The following is a 16,864-nucleotide window of genomic DNA, read 5'->3' as shown; positions in this document are numbered from 1 at the left end:
CCCAGAAGGTCCAGGACGCAAGCCAGGAAGGTCCTGCCCTTGGGAAGCTTAAGAACCTCTGGGTCACATGAAACTTGTCAAGATAATCCCAGGGCTATGTATATCCACCACCTTGAAGCATTTCCGAGGATCTCCCTGACTCGGTTTCATGATTCTTGGCCAGTCATGTTGCCCGTGTTTGGTTCTTCCTCCTGTTGCTTGGTTCCCGTTTCAAACTATCCACTCGGTCCTAGGCCTCATGTTGACTTTGCCCACGGACCTGGCAATGAGAAAAACCTCTGCCCCACAGTCACCATCAGTGGAACTCCTATGTCACAGAAGTTCAAAGCCTCTGCGTCTTCCAATTACCCATGAGGAACTAAGGCCCAGAGAGGTAGAATCCTGTACCCAGCCAGCACAGCCAAGATGATGGCCAAGCAGGGGGAGGAGAACTCCCAGCTCTGAAAGCCAGGCCGGGACCCACATCTGACAGCGGCGCGGTGGCCTCAAGCCCCAAGGGGGTGGTTCCAACTTACAGGCAAAACCCCAGTCCTCTTAGCCAGGGTCAGTGACCTCCTCAGAGCCAGAAGCCAGTATCGGGGAGGACTCTCAGACAACAAATGCTACTTTAGTGCCCCGGGACTGGGGCAAAACCTCCAACTGAAACCATCCCATCAGGCACCAGATGGCATTTGACTTTAGGGCTGAAGACCTCATCTAGATTCAGACCCAGCCACCGGCTGCAAATGTGGCCCCAAACCTGGATCTTGCCTCCGGGGCTTCATGCAGAGAGGCAATTAAAAAAGGAGGGTGTGCTCCGATTAGAAAGAGACTAGGGCAGCCGCTGCCGCGAAGCCACAAAGTCTGTCCCCGGGCTTGTGGATAGAGGTCCAAGCCCAGAAGAAGGAGAAGCAAGAGAAGACGCAGACCGAACAGGGCAGGGAAGCCCTGCTTCCCTCCCCAGAATCATCTCGGCTGGTAGTGCTTTATAGAAGTCCATTGTGCAAAAACAAGATTAAAAGGGACAGGCAGAACAAAGCATCACTCTCCCTAACAAAGGCCCCTCCACTTAGTAAATTAGGAGCTCTTTCCACCTGACACACTTTTAAAGGAAAATCTTCAATTACCAAGCGCTGGCGGGACCCGGCAACAAAAGGTCTGTCCAGTGACTTTATTCTCAAAGCCCAGAGCAGGCATTGAAATGGTTTTATGTAATAGAGATACTAATCTAGTCCATATAATTTTGAGAATCCTTTATGGAGGACTGAAGGGCGTTTGAGCCCCGCGGCTGTTTCCAAGAGATTTTCTGCAGCTTATGCATTTACCTTGCCAAAAGCTTAGCTGAGCAAACAAACATTCCTCTAAATCACACCCACTGCTGATTTACTATCAGGCCTCTGCAGTTTGTTTGGCGATGGAACCTTGTGGATAAACAGAGGCCAAGGCCTCGGTCCTTCCACCTGACCAGACCAACGGGATGAGGGCCTGCCTTTACACTGGAGCCCCCCTCCCCTGGTTCCCAGATTTGAGACGTTCCCTTTCCCTGCCATCAGCTCAGCCCAGGGTAAAGGCAGCCGGAGGGGCAGTTCTTGGTCTGGCCAAGGGCAGGAGGAGGCCTCCCTGGCTTTTGCCCTTGGATCCAGGTCTGCTCCATCCCAGAAGGAGATTGATGGTGTCATTTGGCTCCCCCTTCCCACCCCATCCCGAGCAAAGACACAGTTCTGGCTCCCTTGGTGACAATTCAGCAACACTGGCTGCTTGAAAAGGAGAAAGGAACGTGGGAAAGCATGATGGGGAAGGTGACTCTCAGGAGAACCGAGAGAGACGAGAACACACACGCTGTCTAAACACATAAGCACAGGGGCACCTGGGTGGCTCAGTCGGTTAAGTGTCCCGATCAGCTCAGGTCACGATCTCACGGTCCGTGAGTTCGAGCCCCGCGTCGGGCTCTGTGCTGATGGCTCAGAGCCTGGAGCCTGCTTCCGATTCTGTGTCTCCCTCTCTCTCTGCCCCTCCCCCATTCATGCTCTGTCTCTCTCTGTCCCAAAAATAAATAAACGTTAAAAAAAAAAAATCTAAACACACAAGCATGCAGACCTACACTCGAGACACGGGCTCCAGGGCCCTTTTCGTTGGCACACATGCAACACACACACACAGCAAGTGTATACACCGCGAACATGCGTGTGCACACCCAGCAGGGAAGAGGGGAGCTCCTCCCACATGGCGAAGCCAAGTGCTCACGAATAGACAAGTGCACACGTAATGATAAAAGCTAACATTTCCACACCACTTACCATGTGCTTGGTTTACATATATCCACTTATTTAATGCTCATAGCAAGCCCATAAGGAACGGTACAGCACTTTCCAGTTGAGTAAACTGAGGCACAGAGCAGCCATGTAACTTGCCCCCCAGTCACAGAGGCAGGAGTCGGCAGTCTGGTTCCAGGGTCTGCGCTCTTGACCTTCACGCTGTCAAGAACATGCCACACCAATACCCCTTTTTAAAATTTTCTCAAAGATTTCATTTTTAAGTAAACTCTACACCCAACATGAGGCTCGAACTCACAACCCCAAGATCAAGAGTCATGCTCTACGGACTGAGTCAGCCAGGCACCCTGAGACACCCTTTCATGGGTGGGAAGTAGCGTCCACACAGGCAGACTCACAACTTCCTATGCACACACGTACACACAGCCAGATGCCGAAGCATCCACACATCACATACGGGGCCCAGACGTATCACATCTTCAGGTTCAGGCCTAGACTTAGACTGGGGAGAAGGGTGGTGATTATTAACATAGTTAAATACTTCTGCTCTAGTTGGTAAGTATTGCCACCCCCGCCCCTCCCCACCCATAGTCCGGCACCTACAGAGTTAACCCTGGCACCACAACAGGCCTCAAGGTCCCTATTCCATTCTAACCTCTTGCTGGGAGGGCCACACATGTGGTTAAATATTTTCATTCTTACCCCCAGGTACGGACAAGGTGGAGACAGTGGGATGTCTGCCTGCCACAAGGTGGGGGGGGGGGGGGGAAGGCCCTGGTTCTTGGGCCTTCCGTGAGCCTTGGCCAATGCCCAGCCAGCATGGCGTGAGGGGCGTCCAGCTCTCCCAGCTAGTCCCCCCTCCAGCCACTGATGGGCAGCTGATCAAGGCTCTTCAAAGACAAGAGGACTGAGTGGCCACTGGGAGCAAAGGGAGGCTCTGAGGTGTCATTTTCACCTTCACAGAGGCCATTCAGCTTCCCTTAAAGAGCAAAGAGTAGAGGAGACTTGGGGGCTGGCCTGTCTGTCCTCCCCAAAAGCCCATTAATGGCCACTTTTTGAAAGCTCTCTGCTACAAAGGCCAGGAGCCAGGAGGGAAGAAGCAGCTTGACAAACCAGGAGGCACCGCGTGAGCAATTTCTCTTCCTCATGTCTTGGAGGCTCAGTCCCAGCCCAGGGGGTTAGCCTCCTGGGTCATGCCCCCTACGGAGCCTCAGAGCAGGATCCCCAGGCTCTTCGCACACGAGCATGACACTGGGTGCAGACACCAGAACTCTGGGAGGGGCTCTGGGAGGCCGAGGGAAGGAAAATGGGGACAAGGACCCTGTCAGAGGCAGGTCACCCTCCTCTCTGGGATCTCGGGGTCCCGCCCAGAGACCACTCCTCTGGGTGTCCTTTGAGGGTCCCCAGGAAAAGCTAGCCCACACGTCCTTCTTCTAGCCAAGGCTAGTGTCTTCTAGTCAAAGCTTGTGTCTCTGCTGGGCCCTGTGGTGGATGCTAGGGACACAGAGGAGTCCCACGGCCATGGCTCTAAGGAGCTCACTGTGCGGGGAGAGAAAGAATAAGTGAGGACAGGTGGGGCTGAAGAGGGGCCGAGATCAGGACTGGGAGGGGAGAGGGAGGCGTCAGGTGGGGCTCCCCAGACACCACGCAGCTCTGCCCGGAGTCTCCAAGAGCTGCTAGACAAAGCAGGACCAGGGGTTCTGGGAGCAGGGGCAGCTGGAATGAAGTCCCAGGGAGAGACAGTGTGGAGAATCCGGGTGTCTGGCTGGAGCAGAGAGGATCACAGACAAGGGAACCTGGGAAAGCAAGATACAGGATGAGAAGTCCCAGCATGGAGGGGCCTGGGGTATAGCACTTAGAGCAAGCAGCAGCGGCGGGGTGGGGGGGGGGCACAGGAGCGAAGTATCAAAAATAGGGGAAGGGGCGGGGCAGACCTTGGATCGGTGGTACCTGATCACTATTTTCTGAGCCCCTACTCTGGGTGTAGTACGCCGTGAGCCACTGTAGACCACACAACAGTATGTTTTTAAAAGGGTGCTCCTGCCCACAGGAGCTTATAGTTCACTTGTCCATTCGTTCATTCATCATTTATTGAGCACCTACTATATGGCAGGTACTGTTCTAAGAGTAGAGAGGTCAGCTAGGTCCCTTATCCCTACTGAACACATGATCTAGTTGGGGAGACAGAAAACAAAAATATATATGTTCCACGTCTCTCTATCAGGTAACAGTAGTGTTAATTAACAAAACAGGATAAGGGGACACAGAAAGATGGTTGGGGGACTGCTATTTCAGATAGGGTGGTCAGGAAAGACTCCGATAATGTGACTTTTGAGGAGAGATGGGGTGAAATAAGGGTGAGAACCACATGGCTCTCTAAGGGAAGAGCATTCGGACAGAGGGGATGGCACACGGGGCATACACAAAAGAGCAAGGTGGCCAGCACGGAGGAGGGAGGGAGGAGATGGGTCGGAGGCCGCTGGGGCCGGGCACAGGGAGAACATCAGAGAACCAGCCAACAGCCAGCACGGACCAGAAATCAGAGCTGGCATCCCATAGATGTTGAGGGAATTTAGAAGATGGCAAGCGGGGCCCTTGGGAAGTTCCCGTAGAAAAATGGTGAAGTCAGGTTGGGGACAGGTTAGCTACTTCATAGGCTTTACCTGGCCCGAGACACCCAAGAAGGGGACTTTACATAAATGCCCAGCTGTTCTGACACTAATTAAGGCTTCCCCTCAGAGGCTGCCCAGTCCGGATAGCAGAGGTTTAATTACAGCTGCAGCTGGTAATTAAGAAGCAGCACCTAGATCCTTCCACGGCTGCGTCAGCACACTGGACTCTGCTGGCACTCGCTGCAGGTGGGGGAAAGGCCTAGCAGGGAACTTTAGGGCCAGGCCAGCAAAATGCAGTCGGACAGACCCCAGATCCCCTGTGTCCTCTTGACCAAGGTGCCTGAGCACAGCCATACACAGCTCCCCCATCCCCACGCACCTCCTGATTTGTCTTTCACCCCCTTGACTCTTCCTTGCTGCCGCCCCCAGAGCAATTGCCACTGTGACCCTTCAGGGCCCTCATGAGATTGTCCAGGATCTTCCGTGTGGTGCTGAGGGTCCAGCCCCAGCCCACCCAGCCCTCTCGAGTACCACTTCTCCCACATCTCCTGCGCTCTGGCCCCGGAGGCCTGCTGACGATGCCCTGATCCCGTCTGCTCTTTCCCACCTCTGCTCACACCAGTGCCTCTGCCACAAAGTGCCCTCTTCACACCAAGAACACAGACACCAGGGGCACCCGGGTGGCTCAGTCAGTTGAGCGTCCGACTTCAGTTCAGATCATGATCTCACGGTTCATGAGCTCAAGCCCCACATTGGGCTCACTGCCATCAGCACAAAGCCCACTTGGGATCCTCTGTCCCTCTCTCTGCCCTGTCCCCCACTCATGCTCTCTTGCTTTCCCTCAAAAATAAATAAACATAAAACAAGAACACAAACAGCAGTAGCTACCATTTACTGAGCCCTCACTGTGTGCCAGGTCCTGCCCTGAATGCTTTCCTGGTGGGGACTCCTTTAATCCTCACGGCAGCCCAAACGGGCAGGAACTTAATACAGCCCTACCTTATTTTACAGATGAGGAAAACCGAGGCAGAGAGAAGCTAACTAACATGATCAGAGAGTCACCCAGGAGAAGAAATGGGATTTAAAACTCATGCTCTGTCTTGGGGCACCTGGGCCTGTCAGTCGGTTAAGCGTCTGGCTTCAGCTCAGGTCGACCTCGCGTTTTGTGAGTTCAAGCCCCATGTCGGGCTCTGTGCTGACAGCTCAGAGCCTGGAACCTGCTTCAGATTCTGTGTCTCCCTTTCTCTTACTGCCCCTCCCCTGCTCACTCTCTGTCTCTGTCTCTGTCTCTCTCTCTCTCTCTCTCTCTCAAAAAATAAACATTTAAAAAATTAAAAATAAATAAAAATAATAAAACTCATTCTCTGTCTTAAACATTGCCCATCTCCTGCTCTCCTGGCAAGTTCCCACTCACCTTTGAGATTCTGCTCAAAACTAACCTCCTTCAAAGAGTCTTTTTGGATCTCCCTTCCCCCTTCAATTCCCCAGAGTTATAGTTGCTTCTCCCAAAGAGGTCTCTCAGTGCTCAGGGTCTATTTCATTCACCCACTTTCTTACTCACTCATTCAATAATTATTCAGCACTAAGTGCCAGGCACTGTGCCTGGCCCTGGGAGTAACCCATGTAGGACACATGGTCCCTCTCCTTCAGGAACTCACTTGTCAGTGGGACAGACATGCAAGGCAGCATCACAACCAGTGGGACAGAGTGACAGGTGGTGCTCTAGAGTTCAATTGGGGGAATCCGAAATAGGTGCTAACAGGAGCGGTGTCCAGAGAACCTCCCGGGCCTTGGTGCCCTACCGTGGATTCACTTGTTCAACAATTCTTTATGAGGACCTGAAAAGCACTAGCAAGTGATGGAGAGCAAATGTTCTGTTTGCTCACCGGAAATGAATGAATCTGCAGCAGGGTTAAGCATCAGTATCTTATGAGTTTGGTTAGTGTGCATCATCAACTGGAGCTCAGCCACTTGAGGCATCCTAAATCAATGTTCTAAGCCCACAAGACTGGGGAGGAGATCGTAGTGGCTGCACCAACTTTGGCCACTCAGTGAGGATGTGTTGGGGCAGCTAAACAGCCATTACTCCTCCCCCTGCCCCCCCCCCCCGCCACACACACACACACACACACACACACACACACACACACACACACACACACACCAGCCCGGTAACCCTTGGTTTCCTTGCCTACTTATTTATTTTTTTTCAACGTTTATTTATTTTTGGGACAGAGAGAGACAGAGCATGAACGGGGGAGGGGCAGACAGAGAGGGAGACACAGAATCAGAAACAGGCTCCAGGCTCTGAGCCATCAGCCCAGAGCCCGACGCGGGGCTCGAACTCACGGACCGTGAGATCGTGACCTGGCTGAAGTCGGACGCTTAACCGACTGCACCACCCAGGCGCCCCACCTTGCCTACTTATTTAAAGTGTGCTTATCATGCTGTGTTAGAATTTAAGTGTGTATATTTCCCACTAGACTGTATGCTTCTTATTCATCCCTCTATCCCCAGGACTTCATAGTGCATTCACGGCATAGATAGGTAATAAATGTTGATGGATGGATGGACAGATGGAAGAATGGATGTTGTTCTAGGCAGCAAAGCTCAGCACCAGGTGCTGGTGACCCGGGGGAGAAGCATCAGCACTGGTTCTGGTCCTGTCAGCAGGCTGCATTCTCTGGGGAGCCTCCTAGAAGGTCAGCAGGGAATGATTTTTCCTAGTAGCTACGTAGAGAGGCTTTCAGACAGGACCCACAGCTCTGTACACACGTGCGCACGCACACACACACACACACACACACACACACACACATTGATCCTAGCAGGTCATCCTTGCACCCACCTTAGCAAAATTCTGAAATCAAATCAGTTTGTCTTCCATCCCTTCCTCTTCCTACAAACCTTTTCACCTGCCCTCTTGTCCGGCCCCACTTCTCTCTTCTGGCCGCAGGTCCCTCCCACCGAGAGGAAACCCTCTGCAGGAGGGGAAGTGAAGGACTAGAAGTAGCACAGACCTCAATTCCTGGGCCGCACTTATCCACTGGACAAGGCACTTAGCCTCCCTGGCATCAGTTTCCCCTGCTGTGCAAGGGCCGTGGTAACACTCCTCCAGTCTGTCAGGAGTGAGTGATATACCGTAAGGGAAAGTTAAGGGTAAACCACCAGACGTTACACCGTTTTATTATTGTTGTTCGAAGCTAGCCCTCAGTCCTCGAAAGCACTGCCCTAAACGTCAATGGGTCTGGTTATAAAGCCCCCCGACTCCACCGCTCACTATAAAACAGGTGCAGTTCCAGTGACACGGAGAAAGGGCTGATGTAGGCCCCTCCTGCTACAAAAATGCTCCCAAAATATAATTTACAACTAAAAAACCAAAAATGTAGATATCTGAGCTCTAAGGAGAGAAAGGTAAACCGCCAAGTGTAAGAAAGAGCAGTGAGTCTACAGGAGGGACAAAAGGGCAGATACTGAAGCTAAGGTAGGCCAGGGAGCATGGGACCTAGCTAGCCGCTGCCCGCAGCCCGCAGCCCCCAGTCCCGGCTAGGAGCCTGGGCTTTAACACCCACAAAGGGACAGATGGCCTTGGGACTTACCAGCTCCATGTAGGGGAAACTTGAAAATACTGCCCACCGGCCACGTGAGAAATAAGGGATTCTGGATGAGCAGAAAGTCTTCCACAGGAAACAAGAAACCAGGAGCGGGGGATGGAGAGTGACTGTTTAATGGGACCAGGGTCTTCTTCACGGGTGATGAAAAGGTTTTAGAACAAGACAGAAGTGTCAGATGCACAACGTTACCAATGCACTAAGTGCCACTCTCATGCACGCTTCAAAATGGTCAATACCATTAGCCATTGTGTCATGTGTGAATTTCGCATCTTTTTTTAAAGGAAAAAGCCAAAAAAAAACCCAAAAACAAAAACCCCACGCCTTCGCCACAGTTCCAGCCTCAGCATGAAATCCCAAACCAAGAGATCAGTGCAGAGACTGGTCGTGAGCCAGTGAACAACAGTCGTGTGCCTACTAAGAAAACGCAGAACTCATGGGTGGGGCCCGTGCACACCCCAGGGCGTGGGGGAGGAGAAAAAAAGCTCAAGAGTTCGCAGCGATAAAGAAGGAAAAAAAAAAAAAACAAGAAAAAAGAAACTACAACCTATATGGGGAAACAATCCATCACAAGGGAGAGTCAGCTATCTCCACAAACAGCAGAACGGATACTCTGAGCTAACCAAACTCATGGACCCAAGATGGGACGATCTTGACTCTATAGCATAGCTCAAGATAGAACCATCTGAAAGGGACCATCAATATACATCTCACATAGTTAAAGCAGTAAGCAAAGGATTAGAATTCATAATGAAAGCACCTAGGCGGCTCAGTTGGTTAAGCCTCCAACTTCAGCTCAGATCATGATCTCACGGTTCGTGAGTTCGAGCCCCACACGGGGCTCACTGATGCCAGCACAGAGCCCGCTTTGGATCCTCTGTCCTCCTCTCTCTCTGCGCCTCCCCTGCTCACTTTCTCTCTCTCTCTCAAAAAAACATTAAAAAAAAAAAAAAAAGAACAGGACACCACAGAAAAAGAAAAAAAAGCAAACCTGTAGATCTGAAGAAGGAAAAACAGAATACTCCTAGGAATGAAACATGCCGTTGTTGAAATGGAGACCTCAACAGACAGGGTAATTAGCAGAGCCAAAGGATTTGAAAAATGGATCTGAGGAAAATGTCCAAGATACAGCATGGAGAGATAAGGAGATGGAAAAAGCCTAGGAGAGAGAAAGGAAGTGGAATGAGTATCCAACATTTTGGCACTTCAATGGGAGAAAACTGAGCGAATGAAGGACAGGGGACATTTGAAGAGCTATGGCCGAGAATTTTCCAGAATGGATAAAGGACATGAAAATTTAGCTTCAAGGGATACATACGTCTGAGGAGCAAACGGTGTGAACGAAAGCAACTCCACACCCACACAAGCATTACCCGCAAAGACGAGGTCCAGAACACGACAGAACAACATCCTCAGACCCTGAGGGAAGATCACAGAGAACCTAGAATTCCACAGGCAGCTAAAGCACCACTCAGGAGTCAGGGTAAAACAAAGGCGTTTTCAGACAAGTAAAGCATACGAGAGGCGTTCGCTCATGGACCCTCCCAGGAAAAACTCCTGCACACAGATGGCCCTTCGAGAAGAATGAGGCCAAATCTAGCAAGGAGTGAGACCCGAGGAGAGACGAAGAGCAAGGAAGTCAGTAAACCGGAGCTGAATTCACAGTTAAACAACAATCCGCTGTAAAAACAACTGCGATAATAAGGCAGGGGTACTTAAATCCCAAAAATGGTGTGAGGAGTTTGCTGGAGTTAGTTAAATCTTCAGCACGGCTCGGGTGCCCTCAGTGCAGCCAGTATCCCAGATCGTCCCCTGCCGGCTCCCCCTTAGCCATCCCAGGACATGCACACTGAGCCGGAGGGGTCTCCCTTCCAGGAGGCTTAGCAACCCCCTCCCCCACCCCTCCCGCACCCCTCCTCCGCCCCCAATCAATGGTGGGAGTGGGGAGGGCTGCTGGTGTGGGGCCCGTCAGCCACTTGCCTGGAGCTTCATTCCTCTACTTCTTGATTAGGATGAAACCCACACTGCGGGGAGGCTGGCTCTGGGATTCCAAGCATCCAGTGAGAGGGCTGGAGGACACCACTTAGGAAGTCTGGGGGCATTACCTCCTCCAGGAAAAGGAAAAAGGGGAGGAAGGGAGGGAGGGATCAGGCAGACCAGTTCCCCCTCCTTGCTGGCTACTCTGAAGCAGGCCCTCTCCTCTAGCCCATCAAGAGAGGGCCTGACTACCAATGGGATGCACCTGCTAAGCAATCTGCTTTCCCACCATCCTCGGCGGTTTTCAAAGTGTGGTTCCCAATGAGCGTCACCTGGGAACTTGTTAGAGAAGCACATTCTCTAGCTGCCCAGCTCCAATCTTCTGAATCTGAGACTGGGGCTGGGGCTCAGTGAGTCTGTGTTCAAACGTGTCTTCCAGGGGAATCTTCTACTAGGTTATCAGGTGTTCGAGAACACACGTGAGTGAATTGTGATTACCACGGCATCTGTAGGGTGATAAGCCCTAATACTGCTCACTAAATATTTCTGACCCTCCAGAGCCCTCTTCTCTCTGCCATGGCAACCAGCAACACTGCAAAGTTCGTGCTCCAGCAGCCTGGGTCCTGGGGCGAGCAGGCCCCAGCCAGCCAACAGTGGTCATGCAAAATGAACAAGGAAGAAAAGTCTATTGTTTTAAGCCACTGGGATTCGGGGTGTTTGTTACTGCATCATAGCCAAGCCCATCCAGTCTGATACAACCTAACGTTTTCAAAGAGCAGAGTTTCCCCAAATATCTCAAACACCACCGCCTACGTGACAAAACCGGCTCTGTGAGGCAAAGGTGCCCTCTGGCCTATCTCACGAGAAAGGAGAAAGAGAGAAGTGCCATTTGGGTCCAATGATCCTTAGGAAATATGGGACTCAGCTGTATCTGTAGCTAAGGGACAGGGTGGGCAGTTCTGGTGCAGAAGGTTCTAGAAGGGCTGCCAAGGCCTCTGGGATATGGATGGCAGTTCTGGGGCAGAGGAAATGGCACAAAGAAGAGAAAAAGTAGTGCCACCACGCATGTTATCAAGCTCTACGCATTTCAGGACGTGTTCGCTCACGGTTTCATCTTTACTCTTTCCACCCACAGGGATGATCCATCCTATGCCACGGGGGGCCAGAGAGGCAAAGCGACTCGCCCAAGACTGCACATCTAGCTGGTGGCAGAGTCAGCCACGGCTTTTACTCCCGGGCCGGTGTCCTACTATCTGCTAAGAAACGGGCTCCAAAAAGGCCGTTTTGGAGGGAAGATGATGCCCTCCTACCCCTACCCAGAGCATGGGTAATATGCTCGTGCCTCAGTCCTGAGGCATTAGATGGGTTCTCACCAGGTTCTGGTGAACTTGGGAGTTTCTCTGGTCCCCAAGGGGTGGAGAAGGAGAACTGGAGAGGGAGGGGGCCGCAGGGCATCGACTCCTGAATGCTTCTTCTGGGTTTGCAAAGCTTCTCATCTGGCACCCTGGGCACAATCCCTCACTTGCCCGCTACCATTTTTCCCTCATGCAAGTTCCCTGCCCCTGGGGTCTCCACTCGCACCCGGACGGCTGGCAAAGCCTGTGTGAGGGCTGGCTGGTCCCCTCCTTTCTTCCCATTGCAATAGGCGGGAACGAGAGAATGCTAGTAATGGCCAACACTCACCTGTTTACGGGTTCAACTGTCTCCCTCCCTAAAATTCGTATATTGGAGGCCTAACCCCCAAATCTTCAGAATGTGACCTTATTTGAAGATAGGGTCTTATAGAGGTAATCAAGTTCAAACAAGGTCATTCGGGTGGGCTCTCAGCCAATCTGACTGGTGTCCTTACAAAAAGGGGAAACCTAGAGAGACACACACACACACACAGAGAAGGCTGTGTGGGGAATGGAGTTACCAGAAGCAAGGAGAGGGGCCTGGAACAGATCTCCGGTCACAGCCCTCAGAAGGAAGCAACCCTGCTGACATCCAGATTTGGACTTGTAGCCTCCAGAGGTGGGAGCCAGCACGCTCCTGGTGGGGAAGCCCGCCAGGCAGTGCTGCTTTGCAAGGGCGGCCCTGGGAAATGAATGACTGCCTCCCCCAACCCCTCCCCCAGCCAGATCTGCCTCCCCCACCCCCCCACCCCCGTGGTCTCAGGCCAGCTGCCTCCACGCCTTTGCTGACGGGGTTCCCTCTCTCCCAACCACACCCAAAGATACCATTCCATCCAGCCCAAACCCTCACGAAGCCCCCCGAGTGACAGCAGGTCACAGCATGGTCTCCCGCCTAGTGTGTCCGGTCTGTGTGTTTCTCCCCACATTCTTCTCCGGCTGTTGTCCACGGATTTTTCTGCATGTGGCCTGGCCTTCCCAACAAGACCGTAGGTTCCACGAGGGCAGGAGCTATTTCTACCACACCTCTTCTATCCCAAGGCACAGCACCGTGGGTGGGCCACGATAGGCGTCTAATAAATGCTGGTGGCACACCCTTCAAGGGCTTCTCCCGTCACGCTTCCATCAAGAGCTGACGTCTCATTAACTCTCGCTAAGTGGACATGGCTGAAGAAGACAGTCTCTCCATTCCACTCGGTTCTACTTTATCGAGATGCTCGTTGAAGCATCTGCAACCCTGGGGGCATGTATCTGTGTGCCAGATCATCTCTTTCTGCTAGGGCTGCAAGCCCCTCGGGGTAGCAACCATCTCTCGTGCGCACCCAAGTGCGTAGGCAACAAGTCGACAAGCGACAGTGTCAATCGAGTGGATAAACATGAACACATGGCAGAAATGATTTACCAGGGTTTCAAAGACTCTGAGGGATGTGAGGGATCCATGAACCCACTGCCAGTGTGTGCAAAGGAAGGGCTGTGTGTATGCACATAGGTTTATATATGTCATGTGCATTTTCCCAGGGAGAGGGTCCATGGTGATCTGGAGAATTAAAACAAAAGCCAAGAGTGAGAAAATGTTAAGACCCAAAGCCATGGAGTAAGGGAGCTGACATTTTTTAAGCCCCTACCCTGTGTCTGGTGGTAGAGGTTATTACTATCCCCATTTCACATGAGTGGAAACTGAGGTTCCAAGAGGTGACGTCTTGCCTAGGCTCACAGAGAGGGCAGCAGCCCACCTGAGAGGTTCACGGCAGCCTCCAGAGCCAGACAACCTAGGTTCAAATCCCTGTTCTGCCACTTCCTAGCTGTACGACCCTGGTCAAGTTACTTACTCACTCTGTGACTCAGTTTCTCCATCTATAACATAGGAGAAGTAAGAGTACCTACTTCAGAGGGCTGTTGTGAGACGCTGATCCATTAATGCACATGAAGTGACCGGAACGGCGCCTGGCGCAGGGGGTGTGCTCTGAAGAGGATGAGGAGGAGCATAAAGAGGAAGAAGCTGGGAGGGACAGAGCTGAGACTCAAACCCAGGCCTGTGTGACTCTTGCCCCTCTGGGTCAGCACTACCAGTACCCTGCATGCCCCAGTGCCCCATCCCACTGCTGAAACTCTCCTGTCCCCCTTCAGAAAAAGCCTTCAGTCCTAAAGTTGGCTTTTCTCGCTGGCTTCCTGGAGGTGGCCTGGCCTGTGGCCACCAGCTCAGCAGGCAGTACCTGGCCGTTACATAAGGAGTAGGTAGGAGGTGACAAGCTGCCGTTCCCAGTCAGCAAGACCGGGCCTGTGCAATCAGGACACTGAGTGTTTCTGCCCTGGTCTTCATTTTCCAAGAGCTTTACCAACACCCACTAATGGAAATTAGAAAAGAAATGTGCTCATCTGTTCCTGGAGCCCCGTGCTGACATCTGAATTCCCTCTATCATTTCCCTGGGTCCATCTTGGTGCCCTGAGCCCCGAAGGGCCACTCACATCCATTCTGCTTAGGCTTTATGAGTCCTCTGTCACCCCCCCCCCCCCATACCTGGCTCTTGCTCTCCTCCAGGCAGACAGAACAGCAGTAAAGCTTGGTCTCGATCTCACATCTACACCCAGGTCCCCATAGGAACCCCATCCCAGGTGACGTGCCAGCCAAGGCCTTGTCCCAGCCCGGTCCTCTGCCCTGCTCCTGAGAAATAGACTTTTGGGGATGGCTTTGGGTATCTTTGTATTTTTCCTGCAAAACCATCATCAGTGAACGCACCTGTGGGAGCATTTTTCATTCATTCCTGTAATGCAATTAGAATCGAGTTTCTCCAGCAAGAGGGGATATGTAACATCAGCAGGGGAAAATTGTCATTTTGTTCCCAACACCAACACGCCCACCCTGCCCAAACTGTCTCTCTGGTGCTGGCTCACTCTACCCACCCAAAGGGCAAGGAGAATGCTAACAAGGAACATCACTCACCAAATCTGCCTCCAAATGAAGAGGCAGAAGTTTTGGGGGTGGATTCCCCTCTGTCATTAATAGTGGGGGGCTCCCAGCTTCTCTGACACTCTCCCACAGTGGCAACCCTCTACTGCCCACAGGAGAGCCCCATCCTGGCCCCATTACACCTGTCAGAGGTGGTGGGAAAGAGTCCATTAGACTCCAACAGGGCCCTGGAGTCATTCTTCCCGAGAGGCTAAATGACTTGCCCAAAGCCACATGCCTCAGAAGCTGGGACCAGAACTCAGATCTGCAGGTTCCTGGGTATCTCCCACTGCACAGAACTGCTCCCCCACCCCCACCCAGAGGGCCTGAAGCTGCCAGAAACTCAGCCCTTGACTCTCTGGGGACACCAAGAGCACTGAGCCACTGCAGACAAACAGGGGGAGAGGTTCCATGTGTCTTTCATGCACCCCCCTTGTTTTCAGTGTCTCCCGATTATTTTTGGAAACCCTCCCACTTCTTGGAACCAGCCCCCTGTGATCTGTCTTACTCTTGCTATCCTCCTTCTAGGTACTATGGTCTTGCTATCCAATGATCCAGCTTTCCTTCCTTCCTCCCTTCCAATCTCTATCCATCCGTCCATCCATCCATCCACTCATCCATCTCGTCACCGTTTATCCATTCAAGTCTCCTTCCATCCGACAAAGCCTTCTGGAGCCCTTCAGATCTGTACCAGCCACTCAGCCCTTCTTCCCCACTGCTCCTCAGAGCACCCTCTCTGGAAGGGTCCACTTCTCTCCTGACCCTACCAAAGCCTGGAACTGACCTGCTTCCATTGATCCCATGTGATCCACATGTTCCCATGTGATCCCACGCAATGTGTTTATACCAGACCCATGATCCCCTCAGAGCCAGCAGCAGGCAGGGACTTCTGGAGCCCTTGGGTCGGCTGAGGCCTGCTTACCTCCCTTCTCTGTCTTCTCCCCTCGCCTCCCAACCCCAGCGAGGCCAGAACAGAGGCAGCCCCTACGTACGTATGCAGAAGTCTCCATTCTCGTAGTAGCCAGGGCAACACTGGGACCTGCGCCGGTACATGGTCCGGAGGCCACGCCGATACGCCGTCTTGTAACTGATCCTAAGGCACAAGGGAGAAAGCCACTTGAAAGTATTGAAAATCAATCACTCCCGTTAGAATGATATTTGTGTTAAGCCACATGGAGGATGCCATTCAATAATTACTTTAAAATGCACGGCGGCTTCAAATATGAAGGAACACAATAAAGAAAAATCGATGGCTGCATCTGGGCCATTGTGATGCAGAATGTATTACTGACGCGGGGTTTGCTACACCTGCTGACTTTCCCAGGTCTCTTCAGCGTGATATTGAACAGGGTTTCGGAAGATACTTTCTGGGGTACTTGTGGAAGGTGACCGGGGCGGGGGGTGGAGGGGCTCTCCTAAAGACCCCCAGAGGAGCTCATAGGGTGACCTAGACCGGAGGTGTGGAACCCGAGAGTGTCTGTCCCAACAAGCAGACTGCTCACGGCCTCCTACGGACTGGTCCACACACCTGGAGAACCAAAACGGGGTCAGCAAAGGGTCCCCCAAGTCTGACTCAGTCCCAGGGAGCAGATTAACCTCCGTCACCCCAAAATAACATGTCCTCGGCCCTCGGAAGGCTCAGAACTGACCGCTGGCTCTGCAGAGGAAGAAACTAAGGCCCAGGGAGCAGGAACTCTGGACTGGAAGTCAGAGACTCGCATTCCTGTTCTTCTGCTGACACAGATGTTGACACTTCCTCCTGCGCCAGAGATTTATAGGCGAAATCTCATTCCATTCTCTGCCCGAGGCAGGTAGCATTACTATGTCACCTTTATTTTATTTCCTTTTTAGGGCTTTTTATTCTTGTCTTATGTATCCCTCTTCTGTTTTATAGATGAGAAAACTGGTATTCAGAGAAGTTAATGACTCGCTCAAGGTCAATGGATCAGTTTCAGAGCCAAGATTCGAACCCAGATCAGTCTAATTTCAGTGCCCCCAGGTTTCCCTTATTGTCCTGTGCCAGTTCCCACAGGGCGGCTGGCTGGCCATACAGGAAGGCCAGAGTGAGGAGGAA

At 52.3% G+C, this 16,864-nt stretch overlaps 1 protein-coding gene across 6 annotated transcripts in view; it reads right to left on the bottom strand.

The window, feature by feature from the left end:
• MEGF11 (multiple EGF like domains 11) overlaps window positions 1–16,864 on the bottom strand; it is a 356,748-nt gene that overhangs the window by 208,160 nt on the left and 131,724 nt on the right. For all 6 annotated transcript variants that reach the window (XM_047862853.1, XM_047862848.1, XM_047862850.1 and 3 more), the window contains exon 4: window positions 15,783–15,883. In XM_047862853.1, coding sequence (XP_047718809.1) covers window positions 15,783–15,883 — 101 coding nt within the window. The remainder of the gene's footprint in view (window positions 1–15,782; window positions 15,884–16,864) is intronic.

This window comes from Prionailurus viverrinus, chromosome B3 (genome assembly GCF_022837055.1).
Source record: "Prionailurus viverrinus isolate Anna chromosome B3, UM_Priviv_1.0, whole genome shotgun sequence".
Taxonomy (NCBI): domain Eukaryota; kingdom Metazoa; phylum Chordata; class Mammalia; order Carnivora; family Felidae; genus Prionailurus; species Prionailurus viverrinus.
The sequence above is the reverse complement of the archived record's forward strand: the minus strand, read 5'-3'. Positions and strand labels throughout refer to the sequence as shown.